This window comes from Erigeron canadensis, chromosome 5, assembly GCF_010389155.1.
Source record: "Erigeron canadensis isolate Cc75 chromosome 5, C_canadensis_v1, whole genome shotgun sequence".
NCBI classification, from domain to species: Eukaryota; Viridiplantae; Streptophyta; class Magnoliopsida; order Asterales; family Asteraceae; genus Erigeron; species Erigeron canadensis.
In genome coordinates, this window is record NC_057765.1 from 27,542,790 (window position 1) to 27,563,157 (window position 20,368).

The 20,368-nt window shown below is 34.0% G+C and overlaps 3 protein-coding genes across 4 annotated transcripts; 2 read left to right on the plus strand and 1 right to left on the minus strand.

Moving 5' to 3' along the window:
* Positions 1–633: 633 nt before the first annotated feature.
* Positions 634–9,145, plus strand: LOC122599128 (probable E3 ubiquitin-protein ligase ARI2). Its single transcript, XM_043771584.1, has 7 exons — positions 634–951; positions 3,648–3,680; positions 3,781–4,060; positions 4,518–4,998; positions 5,943–6,491; positions 6,567–6,733; positions 8,722–9,145. The coding sequence occupies exons 1-7, from the start codon at positions 796–798 to the stop codon at positions 8,865–8,867; spliced, it is 1,812 nt and encodes a 603-aa protein (XP_043627519.1). The 5' UTR covers positions 634–795; the 3' UTR covers positions 8,868–9,145.
* Positions 9,146–12,082: 2,937 nt separating this feature from the next.
* LOC122600758 (4-hydroxy-3-methylbut-2-enyl diphosphate reductase, chloroplastic-like) lies at positions 12,083–16,413 on the plus strand. Its single transcript, XM_043773515.1, has 10 exons — positions 12,083–12,470; positions 13,354–13,550; positions 13,971–14,150; positions 14,327–14,458; positions 14,540–14,614; positions 14,733–14,838; positions 15,233–15,327; positions 15,434–15,619; positions 15,725–15,811; positions 16,211–16,413. The coding sequence occupies exons 1-10, from the start codon at positions 12,212–12,214 to the stop codon at positions 16,274–16,276; spliced, it is 1,383 nt and encodes a 460-aa protein (XP_043629450.1). The 5' UTR covers positions 12,083–12,211; the 3' UTR covers positions 16,277–16,413.
* Positions 16,414–18,278: 1,865 nt separating this feature from the next.
* On the minus strand, positions 18,279–20,090 carry LOC122600759 (E3 ubiquitin-protein ligase RNF185-like). Of its 2 annotated transcripts, none has more exons than XM_043773516.1 (2): positions 19,995–20,090; positions 18,279–19,083 (listed from the first exon to the last, which is right to left on the minus strand). In XM_043773516.1, exon 2 carries the CDS (start codon positions 19,062–19,064, stop codon positions 18,390–18,392), a length of 675 nt encoding a protein of 224 aa, XP_043629451.1. In that variant the 5' UTR covers positions 19,065–19,083; positions 19,995–20,090; the 3' UTR covers positions 18,279–18,389. The 2 variants fall into 2 exon arrangements, with proteins under 2 accessions (XP_043629451.1, XP_043629452.1); XM_043773517.1 differs by lacking the exon at positions 19,995–20,090 and adding an exon at positions 19,185–19,202.
* Between the last annotated feature and the right edge of the window lie 278 nt (positions 20,091–20,368).

Genomic DNA, 20,368 nt, shown 5'->3' on the forward strand with positions numbered 1-20,368 from the left:
TGATATATTTATACATATGTAAAACTTACACAACACACTTTATAATTTGTAAAGTTTTTACAACACACTTTATATACCAAGCTTTTTTTTATACACTTCAATAAACTTCTTAAAAAACTCTTTCCACAAGCTTGTTATAATCACTTCCACATATTAATTAATTATTAAGTTACTTCCATCACTGATTAGTTTAGTCATGATTCGCCGGGTAACAATGGTTATAAAGATATGCCCATCTTCAATCATATTCATAATTTTTATATATCTATTCACCCTAATCTTCAAAATTGATACCATATATTTTTTTTTTCTTCAAAACTTTCTCAATATATATATTCACAACTTATCCAAAAGTAAAAAAAAATCTATCTAGTTGAAATAGTACAATTGGGGACCTTTTACCAATTAACGACACATGTACTTTGGTAAAAGCTTTTACTCATCATCATCATCAGCATCATCTCACAAATCACAACAAATAAACCCCCCACCACCTCTCCCTCCTTCCCAACTACTCGTACTATTTATTCATTCTTCTTCTTTCACAATATACATATACACATACACATATACATATAGAATAATAAAAAACCACCTATATACCTATATCTAATCTATATTTATTTGTATATCTATACTACTACTACTAATAATTATTTATATCTGTATCTATACATAATTACATATTAACATATACATATTATTTCCAAACCCTAATAAATTAAATTCCACCGATTTTCAAACAGAGTCGGTTTTCACCGATCGGAATTTCACACACACACACACACACCGCCGATGCCGATTCCGATTGAAATTATAAGCAGCGATGAAGAAGAAGAACAAGAAGATGAAGAAGAAGAAGATTACTATGAATGTTCCGATCGTGATGATGCGATTGAAAATGAAGATTCTGATTCTCACTGGAATCCACCTAAACTTTCATCTTCCAAGGTCTCCTTTTGTATTTTTATTTCTCTTTCTATTATATATATATATATATATACATGTTCTGTATCTATTTGTTGTTTCTGTGTGCAATTACATTTATTTATATATTAGTGTTGCTTATCTGTGATGTTGAATTATGCTCTAATCTATCAATCATATTCAGTTGGTTTATCTTTTTATTTTTTATTTTTTTTTGTGTTTAATAATTATTGTTTTTAGTTATTAATTGAATACTGTATAATGATATAATAGATATAAATACAGATGTATTCCAGTATTTTTAGGTTGATTTCAACTTAAGATATTGTTATGTTTACTTTGTAAATGTTGTTGTGGTTTGTATACTGGACATGCAAATGTGAATACTGAACATATGTATAAAATAATTAAAATGGATAAAAAAGTTATTTTTTTTCTAAGTGCTGATGTGGTTATCAAATGTGTATCTTCATAAAATGATTTGGGAATTCTCTTTAAAGGAGCTATGTTGGTTAATGAGCTATGTTTAAAATGATAACACGGTTGTTGAATGTGTATATGTGAAAAATGGTTGAAGATTCACTGAAGGATCCACTAAAGGAGCTGAGTATTGATTTCCTTTGTCTAAGCGGATGTTCCATCCCGTTGTTTTTGTTGATTTTGATGACGTATGAAAGTATCATTTCCAAGAGTTGTAAATTTTAAGTAAACTCATAATCCTTCTATAAAAAGCATTTTGATTTTATCATTTTAGTTAGAAGTCTAGAAGATCTACTGTCCAGCTATCTGCTTGAATCTAGTTATCATGGGTAATGCGCCCTGGACAGCATTTATCTTATTGGAGCGTATCTGGCTGTGAGTGGGGATCCTTTCTATTTACATCAATATCTTCTACTGTAGCTGTATACCAATGCAGGTTATTCTAGGAATTTGAAGCTTCATAGTTAGATGACCTAATAACCAATGCTGTTTCAAAGAGGAATCTCCGTGTTGTTCAAAACCTAGCGAGCTGAAACTGTTTTTCTGATCTTAGTATACAAATACCTAAAGGAGGTATTCAAATTACCTGATTGACTCTGATGTGCGATGCCATCACTGATCCTTGCCACCCTACCTGCCAAAAACCCCAAGTCGACCACAACCGGCCCATGCTTTTATGTCATGTTATTTTAATGCATTAAACAGCTTCTCTAGCAATTATCCAACCTACAAAAGAGGCAACAAGCTTTTGATCTATTTCATTCTAGATAGTAGTTCATATGTTAATTAAGTTGGTTCTAGATAGTAATAGGTATGCTAATTAAGTTGAGGATGGGGGCTGACCGGATCTTTAAAAATTGGATAAGATACCATATGTAGATATTCAAGCCATATATAAGTGTGTGTGAAAGTGTACGATAGAGAGAAAGAGGCAGAAAGTGATTTTGGATAAAATGGGCAAAAAGGCTGAGTTTTACACATGGGGAGGGGGGGTTATATATTTAACCAACATGATCATTTAACCCCCTCAACTTCTAATAATTACAATACAAGACTAAAAGGTATTACAAGCAACTCTATAATAAATTGTCTTCTAACAATGTATGGTGATGTATATAGTTGTCACACGCATATATGTTCCAGAAATTACCGTTTAATTGTTACACCATAAATTGATAAATGCCTTAGATCTGACTGGAGTCAGTAGTCTATTATGTCTTTTAGTTGACTCAATAACTTTGAACTTTGAAGTTCCATCACATTTATCTTTTTTCATCAAATTAAGATGATCCAGATCTCTATGTGTGGAAGGTTCAGATCTCTATTCAAATTAAGTTGATCTTGATGTGGGTTGCTGACACCGATTCTGTCACCTTACCATGCCAAAGCCCCCCAAGCTGACACAACCGGCCCATGCTTTAGCAATCAACCAACCAAGTTGAGTAGGGGGGGAAGAGCTACAAAAGCGGCAACAAGCTTTTGATCAAGTGCATTCTAGATTGTAACTCATTTGTTAATAAAGTTGAGGAGGGGGGCAGGCTAAGTCTTTAAAATTATTCCTGCTATCTACATTTTTATAGAGAAAATTGGATAAGCATGCATGGTGACTAATATAGATGTCACAAGCATATATATTCTGAAAGTTAATGTTCGAATGTTACACCATAAAATTGAAATATGCCTTAGAATTGACTGGCCTCGGTTGTCTCTTATTTCCTATATTCGACTGGATAACTTTAAACTTTGAAGTCCTACACATTTATTTTCTGTCATCAAATTAAGTTGATCCAGATTTCTCTCTACGGAAGGTTCAGAATTAGTCATGGTTTACCTCAGTTCGGCTGAGTACATCTGAGGAAAAAAGGCTCTCCTTCCTCGGGTAACCTGACTACCTGAGTAAGGAAAACCTCATTTGATTACTGTATACTCTTTGAGTGAGAACACAGCCAGCTTTTCTCTTATAGATTCAAGAATGATAAGATGCTCATAGCCATCAATGATATACTTTCATTAGTGTAGTTTTGGTTAATATTGAACTTTGGGCACTATGATGTAGATCCTTTTCCTAACTGTTGATTTTGTATGTTTTATTTGTAATTTTATAATGATTTTGAAAGAGTGAATCCGAAAAAATGAGGATTTTTAATTTTTTATGGCCATGATATGATTTATTATTATCATAATATCATTATAAATTTATAACTTCTTAGCTTTTTCACATTTTTCCGTATCTTTCGTAGGTGATAACAAGAGAATCCCTTTTGGCTGCACAGGTATAAGTTTAAACGTCTCCAAATCAAACCAAGCTTTGTTTTAACATATTTTGTATCTTACCTGCTTGTTGAGTACTGATCTGTTACATTATGTGTTTAGAGGGAAGATCTACGCAGAGTTATGGAGTTACTGACTCTAAGGGAACACCATGCTCGGACGCTTCTTATACATTATCGTTGGGATGTCGAGAAGATATTTGCAGTACTTGTAGAAAAAGGAAAAGACCGATTATTTACAGAGGCCGGATTACTTGTGCCTGGGTCTGATGATCTGGATGCTTCAGTTTCTATCTCAACAAAAACGTGTGATATATGCATGGAGGACTTGCCATCTAGCCAGATGACAAAAATGGATTGCAGCCACTGCTTTTGTAATGATTGTAAGAATATATATATAAACACACACATTTTTTTTTGTCAGAAGAAGGGGGGGGGGGGGGGGGGGGGGGTTAATAATGGCTTTGTCTAGAGGTGACAATTGCGATCCATTTGAGATCAAGTGAATTCGGAATTTATTTGTTCGATAAATGTCAGCCGGGCTAATTATATTAACCAGTGAAGTTGAATTGGGCCGAAGTGATCAAGTGAGTCAAAAGACATTCAAATTAATTTAGTGCTTACAGCATTCTTAATCATTTCATCTAACACAAAGGCATGAGTTAGTTTTTAGTTTATAAAATGACAAAAAACTTTCAGAACTCAATCCAACCTGCACATAGAAATGACCTGGTTTGATCCACCTTCATCTTGACCATTATGTGACCTGCCTGTGCTGCTGCTATTAATATTGTTGCATTGTTGGAAATAAGGCCGGCCCTCATCCTGTTCCTTTTGTAGGTTGGACAGAACATTTTATTGTAAAAATAAATGAGGGGCAGAGTAGACGTATCAGATGCATGGCTCACAAATGTTTCGCTATATGTGATGAGGCAATAATTCGAAGCTTAGTGAGTAAAAGGCATCCTGATCTGGCTGAGAAATTTGATCGGTTTCTTCTAGAATCATATATCGAGGATAATAAAATGGTAAAATGGTGTCCAAGTACTCCTCATTGTGGGAATGCAATCCGTGTTGAGGAAGATGAGTTTTGCGAGGTAGAGTGTTCATGTGGTAATCAATTTTGTTTTAGTTGCTTATGTGAAGCTCATTCACCTTGTTCTTGTGCAATGTGGGAACTTTGGGTTAAAAAATGTCGAGATGAGTCAGAAACAGTCAATTGGATTACGGTTCATACAAAGCCTTGTCCGAAGTGTCATAAGCCCGTTGAGAAAAATGGTGGCTGCAATCTAGTTAGCTGCATTTGTGGACAAGCCTTTTGGTAAGAATGCTATTCTGTTTTGTGCTTTGTTTTATCATTGCATCATCATTTGTTTTTACTATTTAGATTCCAGGTGAAGAGCGAAATAATGCAGTTTAAAAATGATGCTGGCATTCGACTTTGATTTTAGGCAATCCTAGTGTTTTCAGGTCCTGCTTAGGAAATTTAAATTTTGCGTGACCATTATTTGAAGTTGCAATGTTCGGTTAGTATATGGGTTGATAGATTCTGCTTTAGATAGTTTTATTATCACTTTACGTACTCTCTGCATAAATTGATTATTCAAGGGTAAACTAGTGTTACTAGTTTATTCTTGTACATGTTTTCAGCCTGCTTCATTGATCTCCATTTTGTTAGGTCTTCAATTTTATCAAATTTTTTCTTTCTTAATCACTCTATGTCTTACGAGTCAAGTTGTGCGAGCTGAGTCAAGACACACTGAAAAGGAGTTGGCTTTGTAGATGACTTGAAGTTGCATCTGACTCATATCAGGACAGGATAGTTTTAAACTCTTACGAGTCAAGTTACGGCTTAGAAATTCTGGATTTTGAGTCACCAGTCTACAACTATGATTTTACTTCAGAGTTCTTTAATAAACCAGAGTTTGCTAAACATATAAATTACGAGTCACTAGTCGACTATGATTTTATTTATTAGTTCTCAAATAAAGCGGAGTTCGCTAAACATATATATGTATAACTAAACTTTCATTTCATTTCGCTCAAAGCTAAAAATATAGATTATCTGATCATTGCAACTTCAAGCAGTAGCACACATATTTGAACACTTCATTCTACCTCTTGTTTGTTACAACTGATCATCTGAGAATTCAGTCTTACGTTATTATACTTTAAAAACACATCCAAACCCCCCGTTAGCAAAGAATCTGGGGCTATCTGCACTGTTGATACTCAGTTTTCTTACTGTGGTAACATGTGAACTAGTTGGCTATGTGGTGGAGCAACTGGTCGCGATCATACATGGTCAAGCATTGCCGGTCATAGTTGTGGCAGGTTCAAGGAAGACAGTAAGAAAAAATCCGAGCGTGCAAAGCGGGACCTCTATCGGTACATGCATTATCACAATCGCTACAAAGCTCATACAGATTCGTTCAAGCAGGAATCTAGATTGAAGGAAACCATACGTGACAAGGTGGCAGTTCTGGAGGAAAAAGATTCACAGTTAAGAGATTTTAGCTGGGTTACAAATGGACTTTATCGGCTATTTAGATCAAGGCGGGCACTTTCTTACTCATACCCATTTGCATTTTATATGTTTGGTGAAGAGTTATTTAATGATGACATGACAAAAGAGGAGCTGGAGATTAAACAACATTTATTTGAGGATCAGCAACAGCAGCTTGAAACGAATGTTGAGAAGCTAAGTAAGTTTATTGAGGAACCATTCGATAAGTACCCCGAGGACAGAATTATGGAAATTCGGATGCAAGTCATTAATTTATCTGTGATCACTGACAACTTGTGTAAGAAAATGTAAGTACAAGTGTTTTAATTTTTAGTTTAAATTTTAAACTAGGGGTGATATATTAATTTGGTTAATAATTGTAGGTATGAATGTATTGAAATGGATTTACTGGGGTCCCTTCAATTTGGCATCCACAACATAGCTCCATATTACTCGAAGGGGATTCAAAAAGCTACAGAACTTCCCAGCAGTTGGGCTGCAAAATCCTGCAATGCCGGTAAACGTCAAAGGCTGGAAGATCCAACCAATGGTAAAGTAACTTGGAACTTCTCAGCTTGTTTTACATTCAAAATGAAAAGGCCCATCACTGTGATACGAACCGGGGCCGAATGCTTAATAGTAATAAAGTAAACGAAAGCAAACACCAATATATTTCCTACAATTTGAGAAGTGGGGATATTCCAAAGTTAGACTTGGTATAATTTGTCCATATCTAACATTCAACCTTTACTGCCTATAACTACGAATTTTAACTTGCTTATCAAGAAACCTGGTAAATTAGTAGTTGCAGTTAAAGGAAACTAATGACGATGTGAGACTAATTCCCTATTGATATTAACACTAAACTCCAACAATCGCAACAATTTACCCCGACTCCCCAGGCCTCTGTCAGCATATGACGACTCATATAGTGGCTCTCTGTTAGAAAGACACCTTGCTCTCAAGGTTTGGATTTGAAATTATGTCTCGGGCTGTTGCAGCCTTGCAGGTTGCCAAGTTATCTCTTGTAATTCCATTTTTTTTGTTAGTCCCAGCCTCATGTGTAGTTCCTCTTATCGTCTTCTCCCAATTTCAACATTTTATAAGATGTTGGCCCCCAATTATTGAAGACAACGTGTCCACTATGAGTAATTCTGTGCTCTGCTGTAGTATTGGCCATAGTATGATCATTAGTTTCGGCTTCAGTCACATACTATACTGTCTCACCATCACCAAGGCTCCATTGATCTTTGATTGACAATTCGTGAGCTAAAAGCTCTTTGTCGCCATAAATGGTTGTGGTTTTGAGCCGGCCATTAACTGAGTAGCCTGCTTGCGGGTTGCTGATTCCGTCCTCTTCTCTTTTTATTAACGATCTTGGATCAAGGCCGCCTCCTCTTCTTCCTTCTGGACTGTTGGTGCCACAAATAGCTGCTGGACTGATATAGTTACTACAAATAGCTGTTGGTGTGTGGTTCACTGCAACAACATTCTTTTGGATTGCTGTTATAATTTTTGTTTTATGTCCTCAATCATTGCTCGAATCTGACATCAGCTTTGGGTGCACAAGTCTCATGTTCACCAGTAGGTTAGGTTTCTTGCTTTCTGTTAGCCCATTAAGTTAGGATTGAATGCCTGAGACAAATAATACAAAGTTTCTGCCCATGAACAATAATTCATGATAATGAGGAAATTCAGTATACAGTAATCAGGTTTGAGGAGAAATTTTGGTTTTTTTATTTTGTAATTGGTCAATAACTGATGCTCTAATACCAAATCAATATGCTATAAACCGGGATATTTTCTTATTAGCAATAACAGAAACAAAAGAAAGCACCAAGATATAATTCCAAAATCAAATCATTACATATTTTACTTTCAATCCACACTACCTATAAATAGAAATTCTTAACTTGCTTATTATATGAAAACGGTTTGCATTAGGGGTGTAGAAATCTGTTTGTCTTTGTTTTTGTGTGGGGTTAAATTCAGTTTTATAAGAAGAGAAAAAAAAAAAAGGGGGGGGGGGGGGGGGGGGTCTATTAATTTCCTGTTTTGTTTTTGGTATCAGTGGTGTATATTTTCTCCTGTTTATCCATGATTTCAACATAAACTACCATCTTTACCGAATTCTTCTCGACTAGTCAAGCTTGGTTTCAAGTTATGAACAGTTTGTTTTAAAGTTTTTTGTTTCTAATTTATGAACAATATGTTTTGAAGTTTTTGGTTGAATGTTTTATGGTTTTCTTTAATGGTCTTTGGTAATTTGAAAGTGAAAAGGTCTGGACATTTTGTGTGCCTGCTGAAATTATAGTACACCCCTGCAAACGTTCGACCCTTTTTGAGATGTATGCTATTTAACTAATTTTTTTGAGTTTACTTGTGTGATCTGTTAACGTAAACATAACTCGAATCGACCCATTCATACATAAACTGGTCAAAATTGCCACCTCTACTAACTTAGTAAGAAACAGAGTGAAGTTTTTACCTATAAATGTCAACATGTACATTTGATGTAGCTGTTTGTCAATGTTACAGGTGGCACGTCTGGATCTGACAGGCCTTCGGGCTCTGGCAGCTCAGAAGAGAGTGCTTTTCCTCCAGAAAAGAGGGCTATAAAAGATGGTTTTGGAGATGGTATGTTTGACCTCAATTTGCCTGCGGATGTAATTGACAGAAACTGAGGTGGTGGTGAAGACTTTCAAAATCAAAGAGGATCGAGAGTTGCTCATGACCGTAGTTTTAAACAACTGTATAGCTCTGACTTAGGAGCGACTCTATTTTGTTGATTGGTCTCAAATCTCCAATCTTTTGGTATAACTAGTCTCTTATATAAACAAGAAATTCTAGTAACTTTCGGGATATTTACGTAAGATCTTCTGATTTCCATGGTGATGTACAGTTGACTCGCTGCTTTGTAACTCTGGGAGACAGAGAGATAAAACCGTGTGTATTATATTTCTGTCGGTTTTGGGTTGTGGGAGGATCGAATTGATGGGCCGGAGCAAGTGCAGTTTAAATGTGTCAAATGCTTATTTTTGGTATATGGGTCAACAATGGCTAGGTTGGTCGATTCATAGTTTTCTATATTTTGTTACTTTTCGTGGTAGATCAATTATTTCAGAAAAAATTTACACACTTTTTTTTTAATTTTATTTTTAACCTCGGTCTAATATCATTTACTCTAATAAGTTTTATCATAGAAGTGTAATATACGGCATGATATCATTGGCGTAAGTGATGGAAATATGTAATGGTTATAGAATTTTTTGTACGGATAGGAATTTATTGGGATGACTTGGTGTTTTGGTGAAATAGATTTGTAAAAGTAGGAACTCTGGTGTTCCCAACACCGGACTTAGCCTCATATGTGAAGTGCGGTGTTCGAAAGGCCGGACTTAGTATACGTGGACTCAAGGCCGGTGTTTAGAACGCCGAACTTCCCCGATTTCCATCAACTCCGGCATTATGGATACCGGACTTCCCCTTTTTCCATCGAGAAGAGTATACATGTCAAAACCCGGTATTGCCAATGCCGATTTTAAAGAATTTGTTATAATTTTCAGGGTAGTGTGTATGTTTGTTTAAAATTTTCTGGCCGGTAAGTTAGAAAATGTCGAAGAAGATAAAAAGTATGACTTATGAGAGGGGAGGGAGTGGAAGCGGGGTCGCGGGGCCGGGTGGGCACACCGCCGTATCGGTGATTTACCGCAGGAGAGAGAAGAAGAATTTGGGGGAAGAACCCTTCGGGGGGAAGAGAAGAGAGAGAGAGGAGAGTGGTGATTGGTGGAAAAGAAAGAAAGGGGACCCATGTTTTAATTTTTTTATAAAAAACAATCTCATGAAAGCTTTATATATATGTGTGTGTGAACTATGAAGAAGAAAAAGAAGCTACAGATCTGATCTTTTTAGTTTAAGTTTTTATTTTTTGTTAATTGCATTTCAGTCCCTGTGGTTTATGTATAAAAAATGTTTTACTTGTATTTTAGTCCTTGTAGTTTATTTTTAGTTTCATTTCAGTCCCCCTGTAATCAAATATGTATGTTTTGACTTTTTTTTCTTGATTGTATTTATATATAAAATTGTTTTAGTTCATATAATGTAGTATTAAAAAATAAATAAAAAATAAATGATATAGTATTAAAAATAAATGAAAAAGAAATGATGAGGTGGAGATGGAGGGAAGATGGGAAAAAATGTCGCCAAGTGATTTGGAGAAGATAGGGGAAGAATGGAGTAAAATGAGGTGACAAAAATTTTAGTGATTAGTGGTGGGGGAAGAATGGTAACCACTCCCTCCCCTGAGTATGTTAGATAGGTTTTGTGGGTACATGATGTATACTATATAAAAATCAGTACAACACTAGTATTACTTTACTATTTATGTGGATATGTGTTGCGTGTACAGATGGTAAACGTTTCTACTAGTGTACTACATATTTAAGTATTAATATCATTAATGTACATGTAATTTACTTATATTTAAATGGTAGCCATGTATTAAAAACAGTTTAAAAAAAATGAAATTTTAGCCTAAATGTGTTTATTTAAGTTAATAATACCATTTACGTATTTTAATATTTTTTTTGTTTGTTCGATCAAAGCAATTATAGCTACCCATACTTTTTTTTTTCTTTTATGTTTATATGAATTAATTAAGAAATTTAACTTTATACTGTGATTTGAATGAAACTAAGATTTTTATTTTTATATGTCTGGTATTTTTTTATATAACTGATTATACTTTCTTCTATAGTTGTATTGACTATATTTAAAAAATGATGGAAATATAAATAGAGAATATCTAGCATTGCTTTTGGTTTATAAGGTAGGTGCATTTACTAAAATTAGTTTTGATGTAAATGAATAATGATTTTAAGAAAACTCCACAGCTGTACACAATTGTACACATACCCACACCTTTAATTTTTATTAGTTTTACATTTTTGACTTTTTGTCACACATAGGTGGACCTTTATGGCTTTATCTTCTTCAAATTCTTCTTCAACTTGCCGGCCGGACAAAAAAAAAAAAGGTAAACATACCTCTGCAACTAAAGTGCAACAAAAACCATCTGATCGATTAGAAAAAGAAGTTCCAACGTTGATTTCAATGAAAAAAGAAAGTCCGGTATCCATAATGCCGGAGTTGATGGAAAATGGGGAAGTCCGACGTTCTAAACACCGGCCTTGAGTCCACGTATACTAAGTCCGACCTTTTGAACACCGCACTTCACATATGAGGCTAAGTCCGGTGTTGGGAACACCGGAGTTCCTACTTTTACAAATCTTTTTCACCAAAAACACCAAAAGCACCAACTCATCTCAAAAATAATCCTATCCGTACAAAAAATTCAATGGTTATAGTCTATAACCATTGGCATTGGCGTAAGTGATTATGTACTATACAAACAGTTTTTTCAACAAAACTTAAATCGGGACTTTTTAAATTGATAATAATATAACTTAATACAAGTAGAACTAATCAAAAAGAGTGGTGGTATTCGTATTATCATATTTGATAAATGTATCACACTGTCTAATAAAAAAATCCAACAATTATTTAATTTTATCTCGAAAGTAAAAATAGAATCTTCACTTTTTGTTTTAAAATTTTTTTACAAATAGGATAAAAAAATTCTATTATAAATAAATTACTTTATTATATTCAGAATCATTTGAACCATCAAAAAAGCCAGTATATCATTTCTAGTGAAAGCAAATTTTGCAAATTTTTAAAACCAGAAAAATTCATAAATTTATATTAATCCATTATTATAAGTGGCATAATATAAGCCATAAAATATCCAAATGAGAATCCAACCATAAATTCCATTCCTACAACATGCCAAAAAAATTAAAAAAAATTGACACAATATATACTTGCATCACAAAAAACGAGATACACGAACACACACACACACAAAGAAAATAAGGAAACTTTGAATCACGATTAAATAATTCACACTCAATTCCTCACTACTTCAACAAAATAATAAATAAAAATAAAAAATTAAATAAAATTCCTAATGGCTTCAATTCAATCAATTACAACTCTATCCACACGCACAGATGTTACTCCTCCTGTCATCCGAGTTTTCCGGTACCGGAAGCCTTTCTCCGTCCGATGCTCCGCCGGAAATGCTTCGCCGTCGGTTTCCACCGGCAGTTCCGAATTTGACGCGAAAACATTCAGGCATAATTTGACTAGAAGTGAGAATTATAACCGGAAAGGATTTGGACATAAAAAGGAAACACTTGAACTCATGAATCAAGAGTATTTTACTAGTAAGCATCATCATTTTCATTATCATTATCATCTCTAATTACTTATTTAATTACTTTTAATTTGATTTTTCAGCTAATATATATCGGATAGAATTATCTGTTTTTTTTTTTATTTTTAAAATAAGTATTTAATTACATTCTATGTGATCAATTCTCGATTTGATTATCCGTTTTTAGTTGAAGATATAATTCCGATACATATATATGATATATAGATATGTATATCTATATACATGTATTTGTTATATTTGTCCTAATTTAATTGTTGTAATTTTTTATTTATTTATTTGTGATAGCTTGTTGTTTTCATAGAATTATCTGTTTAATACTTGTTTTTGATTAAATTTTGAACTAACTAAACTGTTGTGTGATAAATTATCTATATAGTTATTATTATTATTATTATTATTATTATTATTATTATTATTATTATTATTATTATTATTATTATTATTATGTTTTTGATTAACTTTTGACCTAAATTGAACTGATATAATTGCTAGATCCGAAGAATTATGTGTTCAATTGCTTTTTTTGAAAGTATACTAGAGTTTGTTTCATACTTTCATCTGATTGTTGATTTTTGAAAACTTGTTTTGTCAAGTTATTTTTCAAAAGATGTTTTTTATGTGTGTTTCAAATCTGGTTAATGTCATGCGGTTTTGAAGTTGTTCGGATTCAATTGTGTTAAAAATTATCTGATTATGTATATGTATGGACTATAGTGTATTTCATTTAAAATAATTGTTAATTGGCATGTAGTTTGGTTAATGTATCTATTAGATTATTGAGCATGGTGTGTTAAATTACATATTTATGTATATCCAGTGCAGGCCGAATTGATTTTTGGTGTGATAATAGTTTACATGTTATTGTAAAATAGGTGATATCTTAAAGACTTTGAAGGAAAATAACTACGAATATACATGGGGAAATGTTACTGTAAAGCTAGCAGAAGCTTATGGCTTTTGTTGGGGTGTTGAGCGTGCGGTCCAGATTGCTTATGAAGCCAGGAAACAGTTCCCTGATGAGAAGTTATGGATTACTAATGAAATTATTCACAATCCAACTGTTAACAAGGTATTTGCTTGATTTATGTGACTACAAGTGACTTACAGTCGACTGATGATTTTCCTCCAATGATACAGTATATATCGTTACAAATATGATTCTGCTTTTAGTTCTTCCCATAAACTTGTGTCCTGTTTGAAAGCATCGTTTTTTTTTTATATAAATTAGACTTGTAAATTGTTTGTTTTGTTTAGTTGCCCCATAAGTATGTATCCTATAAAACTTGAGATCCTTAACAGATGAAGCTCAACTTTCCAATCCTATATGTGGTAGCATAGCATTACGGTTTTTTTTTATTTATATACATTCCCCCCCCCCCCCCCCCCCCCACACACCCGTTCGGTAGTCTACTTCAGTTACAAGACTCTTTCCTATGTGCCATATCTATTTTATCATAATTAGTAAAAATGATTTATCTTATAATGCTAGAGGCTAGAAGAGATGGAAGTAGAAGTAATCCCCATTGAGAATGGAGAGAAACAGTTTGATGTCGTAGATAAGAAAGATGTCGTGATTCTACCTGCTTTCGGAGCTGCAGTACAGGAGATGTTGACGTTGAGTAACAAAGAAGTACAAATAGTTGATACAACATGTCCTTGGGTGTCTAAGGTATTTCTTTCTCTTTCCTCTTTGGCTAAGTTATTTTTTTCTGTTAATTGTTTGGTCTTTTTCTTGCTTGCATACCATTTAACTGTGCTTTGTGGGTTTCACATACTTTCTTTTACGTCACCCATCTATAAAATGTTAAAGCATGATGCTCTAATGTATGTCGCTTGATATTTTAGGTGTGGAATTCTGTTGAAAAGCAAAAGAAGGGGGACTATACTTCCATGATTCATGGTAAACATAACCATGAGGAGACCATAGCTACAGCATCTTTTGCAGGGAAGTATGTTATTGTGAAGAACTTGGATGAGGTAAGCCAAATGTGCTTCTTCTTCTAAAGTGAAAAACACTCATTGATACTTTTGAATTAATTGTTTTCTTACTTGATTCAGGCAATGTATGTATGCGATTACATACTTGGTGGTAAACTTAATGGATCTAGCTCAACCAAAGAAGCTTTCCTGGAGGTGCTGTACTGCTGTCTACGCGCAGTTTAATATAGATTATTGCATATGCTAATTCAGTTCTGTCTATCTTTCCTTTCTCTTCTTTTACTCTATCTAGTTTTGAACTTCATGCTTGCAGAAATTCAAATTTGCTGTCTCTGAGGGTTTTGATCCAGACAAGGATCTTGTTAAAGCTGGTATGGCTAACCAAACTACAATGTTGAAGGGAGAAACAGAGGAGATAGGTTAGTTATCAGTCAACTAACTCATGACACTATGTCCTGAAGGTGTCACTTCTAATTAGAGAGAGCAATCTGTGTGGGCTGATTGGGTAATTAATTGATGCATTATATTGTCCTTCCTAAAAAGAGATTAGTAATTAATTGATGCATTATATTGTCATTGTGAAAACAGCATTATTCTAGAGGTTGTATGCATAATCATTACACTTGGTTGATTTCCAACCCGTGTAACCTATTTTGCCATTTGACCTCGTTTCCTTTTTACCAATGTTAATTTTTGAACAATTTGACCATTTTGAGATAAAGTTGGAATGCAGTTTTCACCATTTATAAGTATTTGGGTCGAAATTTTCACCTCCACTTCTAATGAGTGCTTCCTTTTTCCTTATTTGCACAGGGAGATTATTAGAGAGGACTATGATGCAAAAGTTTGGAGTCGAAAATATCAACAACCACTTTATGAGTTTCAACACCATCTGTGATGCTACACAGGCAAGTCCTTTTCAGTTTCTTTATGTTATGTCACAACACAAGTATTGTTGCTCTTCATTTGCATATTATATCATCTAAAAGCAATATGTGAAAACTATTGTTGTAGGAGCGACAAGATGCTATGTATAAGTTGGTTGATGACAATGTAGATCTCATGTTAGTTGTCGGTGGGTGGAACTCGAGCAATACATCACACCTATTAGAGATTGCAGAGGAGCGTCAGATTCCATCTTATTGGATTGACAGCGAACAAAGAATAGGCCCTGGACACCGAATAGCTTACAAGTTGTTGGTAAAGCACAACACCTTGACGATGAGTTTCTAGTGTTTTCAGTATATTACTCTATTTTTCTGATTCATTAATATAACTGCATTCAAACATGTCTCATTGCAACAGCACGGTGAATTGGTTGAAAAAGAAAACTGGTTACCAAAGGGACCTATCACGGTTGGTATCACATCAGGCGCATCTACCCCTGACAAGGTAAGTCTTGTCACTTAGAATAAGGTTGTAAAACAGGTTTCCCGTTGAAATGATGAGTTTTACTGGTTAGAGTGGCACACATTGTATTAACTTCAATAACTAGCGTGTTAAATATGACTACATAAACTATAATATATAAATGATAATCTAATCATTATAAAATAATTTAGGATGTTATGCACCAAGACAATATTGGATCAATGTTTGAGTCCTTTACTTGCCTTTTATATTATATTTTTACCTTACCCATTAAAGATACAACATAACTTGACTCGACTTATTCATAAGTAAATTGGTCAAAATTGCGAGGTCTAATTTTCATAACTTGTTACATCATTCATTTGCTAAATATATATGTGTGCTTACATATACTTAACATGGAATCATGGATATCTGCAGGTTGTTGAAGATGTGTTACTTAAGGTATTTGAACTCAAATGTGAAGAAGCCCTGCAACTTGCATAGATCAAATATGTATGTACTAAAGTAGAAAGTGAAATAGTATACTCGATAAGTTTATGAGCATGCAAACATGCTCTCATATGTTGTGACTTGTGACCATGTTCCTCTAAATATAGTGAATGTATTGTATGTATTTATTATACACAGCTACAGTTTTTCAGTACGACAACGACATTGTAGCACACCCTACACAGGCTTCAAAGTGAAATCTCATGCTCCTGGTCGCTATAAACTACATTTTCGATTTCTTCTTCTGTCCTCATCCATTGTTACCCGTTACACACGCCCATCCATCTCACCCTCCCCACCATTGGTCATCTCCCTCCAAATTCACCAGCCATTAACAAATATCAGCCGGCCATCAGCAAGCTGCCACACAGACCTCTTTACCATGATTCTAGACAAGTTGCAAGGGATGCGTGCGCACACCTTCACGCAGGGGCGCACAATCATGTACACAAACATACTTGATTTGAACGTAGATCCACTATACCCTCAGCCCTCAGGTAGGACTCCAATTTTCTATATCTCACATCATCTATATCCCAGCCATAATAAGATTGGATATCCTTGTTTGAGTGTTTGACGACATCGGCTAAAAACTTGGAAATAGACGAGGATTCCAACTTCCAAGTAGGCATCAAATTCAGAGGATGAAAACAATTTTTTACAAGTAAAAAAAAATCTTATTATTTTAAGTTTTACAACTCTTTACTCGGTGTTTAAAACTCATAACTACGAAGATGTTTTGAACTACAATAACAAAAAACAATATACATTATCTCGAACTAACCTTTTACATCGTGTGATTTAGGTGAGGATTAAAATTTAGAACTACCTCTTTTCCTTCTTCAATTTTGTGTAAATAAAATTTGAAAATCGCATTGGGAAATGATGATATGACAAAACCACAACCACATCAACAATTTGCTTTGTGAAAATTGCAGCCTCGAAATCACACGAGGATACACTTGGATACCATCCATATATTGCAATTTGGGCCTTTGGGGGAAGAGTTTGCCTTTTGGAGAGGTATTAAGTTTCAGTCTTTTCGAGAGATTTCCCTTCCAGGTGTCCATAAGGGTTTTTTCCTATGGAATGTGGTAACAAGAAAACATGGATCGTGGATCGATGTCTGCATACTGTCAGCTTAAATATTATTTTTGGTATACAATGTTAACAACTAACTCGTATTATTAAAATAAAATTAAAAATCACATGAGGTTATTTTGCATTGTCAATTTCTAAAACAGATGAAAGTCCAAAAACGCAGCCTTAGTCCTTGACAGAGTAGTGAAATATATTTGTAAATTAAATTATTATTTATCATCACAATGGATTAACAAGTGTTGGCAGTTTTTACAACTTGTCAACTTGACAAAGTGTTATAAGATTGAAGCCGTCCATCAATACGTCTTGCAATTGATTACCTCTTATTCCAAGAGACTATTGTGTTTTATAAACATAATAATCGTCAACTTTTTATGCACAATAACATTGAATCATCAAATCAGATAATCTTCTTCCAAGAGCCAATGATCTTGTTGAAAACTCCTCATTCCAGTCAAGGTTTATCTTCATCGAATTTGGACACTTTTTTACATGCTAAATACATGTAATCATCTACGTGTATTATACATAATCTAGAATTATATATATCCATAAAAAAGTTGAAGAATTCAATTTCTTTTTTTTTTCTTTTTCTCTTTTCAATATGAAATTTCACCCCATTTATTTATTAAGTATGTTCTCTCAACCGAATGAGTCATTGAACAAATTGGAAGTCTTTTGAAGTCTAATTTAATACAAACATTTACTGTTATTATTGTAACAAAATGAATTTTTTTTTTTATCAACACGAAAGACGTTGAAGATTAATAAACACCGAGTGTTTGCGATCAACCCAACCTGATGGAACTCCCGTCTCTAATTTTTATAGTGTCTCGATCTAAGAAACATTAACTCATATGTAAATGCACTTTAAAAATACAATTGCACAATCCAATTGTGTAACTTTAGAGGATATATATTTGGATGTATGTTATGATACAATTATTTTAAACTCTAACCAGAAACATAATGTAATACTTTCTAAGAATACAAATCAGATTCAGCACTAAAACATAGAAGATAAAATAAGCAAAAGAGCAACAAGAAGACCAAGGAACAAGAAACATATCATCAAGAAAAGCGATTTAGCTCTTTGTCCATAAATTGGGTAGTGATGGAAACCATGAGCATAGCCTCCATGAGCATAAGACGCAAACAAATAAGGAATTCCACCATGTGGTCCATAAGCCGCCGTGTTATGAACCTGAAAATTAAAAAAAGACGGAATGGCACCAAAAGGACCGGTCCTTGTTAAGTTCCCTAACCGTGGAGTTGACATTGGCATAAATCCACCTGGTGGACCTAAACCATCTTGGTGGAAGTGGGTTAAGTCAGGTTCTGGAGCCGTTTGTGGTCTATGGCTAGCCGGGCGTCTAGGAATTACGTCTTTGGATAAAGAATGAGCCTGGAGGTCCGAGTTTGATGTGCCCCTTCCATAAATGGGAACCAAGTTGTTTTCTTTTATAAGAGATTTGCAGACAGGGCATTCGTGGGAGTAAGAATGAAATTGAAGCCATTTGTATAGACATGGCCAACAAAAAAGATGGCCGCAGAGAGTTACAATAGGGTCTTGAGCTAAATCGAAACAAATATTGCATTCAAAAGTTCCTGTGTTACTACTGTTCCTATTCTCTGAGCAAGATTGGCTCACTAAGTCATGAAACGCACCGTTTGTATCCATATCGTTGATCTTCCGGTCCCTGCTAGATCAAAGAACAATCAGAAAACACAGAGAAAAATACTTTAATTAGCAATTAGAATTTTGAGGTTAATAAAAACTTTGGGTAGCTATTGCACATACGAAACTTAAAACAGTTTGAGGGATCAAATTTAGATGTCAAGATAGTAAATAAAGCATGATCATGTTGATTTGTAGTCCATTTACAAAGTGGTTGGTTTTGCATTTATATATATATATATTTAGTAAATTGGAAAATTAGGGGGGCGGACTATTCAATGGTTTGAAATGTGTTAATTGTAAAGAAAGGCCAAAACAATCAAGTCTATCTAATAACAATAGTATAGTAGTAGTTACTCCACAGGGTTGGTTGATTATATCTCCTACTGCAACCACAACCAGCAGTACTACGACTTTTATTATGTGAGAGGTAAATCCAACTCACCTAGCGCAGCTTAATTAAATGGCCGGTGTGTCGCAGACCAATTTTAACTAAAGAAAGTAGAATTTTGTTGATCTATCTGTAACTCGATCGATCTGGCATGGGTATGTATATATATATACACCCGGATCGATCCTTTTCTAATCTTTGAAGCCAACTATATTATATATATATATAGGCTACATGCTTAGTGAATTTAATAAGCATAGTATAAAATTGTAGGACTTTGCCAAAAAGGGGAGATAATAATAATGTAGTTAAAAGAAGGCAAGAAACAAATAAAGAAAGCAACCATACATTCATTTGAATGTTAAGTTTGAGATATATATGTATTGGAAATGAAATTACAAATTCAATAGCCAAAATCAGATTCTATGACATAGTGATGAAACCCATTATTTTTTGCAATTAATTACCTATAAAAAACAATACTACTTCAAATATATATAAATGCAAAAAGAGAGAAAAAAAATATTGAGAATGGTATGTACCAGATGAATGGATGGATGGGTTAGAGATTTAGGTCTACAAAAATCAGATTTGTAATGAAAAAATGAAACAATAAATATCAAAAGAAAAGAAAGATAGGAAGGAGAAACTAAAGAGAGAAAGAGATAGTTAGGTAAAAAGTGGAGTTATAAATATGGTGGGGGAAATGACAACAATTGGAGGTCAGTTTTGGAGGGGAACAGGATTTCTTTTGCGGGTAAAACGTAACTACCTTTTTTTAACCTTTTTAACGGTCTCGTTTTTAACCTTTTTCTTTTCACTTTTCATATTGGATTTTGATAATTCATTAATTTTAGCTTTTTTACGGCTTTGATTGATATGCCAAAAAGGTGGTATGTAAAAATAACAATAGTTC

What these genes read in the sequence shown, in the direction of transcription:
- LOC122600759 (XM_043773516.1), bottom strand. Translation starts at nt 19,064, where the DNA reads ATGGATACAAACGGTGCGTTTCATGACTTAGTGAGCCAATCTTGCTCA.
- LOC122600758 (XM_043773515.1), top strand. Translation starts at nt 12,212, where the DNA reads ATGGCTTCAATTCAATCAATTACAACTCTATCCACACGCACAGATGTT. An exon ending in GAATAGCTTACAAGTTGTTG is followed by an intron (nt 15,620 to 15,724) that starts GTAAAGCACAAC and finishes TCATTGCAACAG; the next exon opens with CACGGTGAATTGGTTGAAAA. An exon ending in GCGCATCTACCCCTGACAAG is followed by an intron (nt 15,812 to 16,210) that starts GTAAGTCTTGTC and finishes GGATATCTGCAG; the next exon opens with GTTGTTGAAGATGTGTTACT.
- LOC122599128 (XM_043771584.1), top strand. Translation starts at nt 796, where the DNA reads ATGCCGATTCCGATTGAAATTATAAGCAGCGATGAAGAAGAAGAACAA. An exon ending in ATTTGTGGACAAGCCTTTTG is followed by an intron (nt 4,999 to 5,942) that starts GTAAGAATGCTA and finishes CATGTGAACTAG; the next exon opens with TTGGCTATGTGGTGGAGCAA. An exon ending in GCTGGAAGATCCAACCAATG is followed by an intron (nt 6,734 to 8,721) that starts GTAAAGTAACTT and finishes TCAATGTTACAG; the next exon opens with GTGGCACGTCTGGATCTGAC.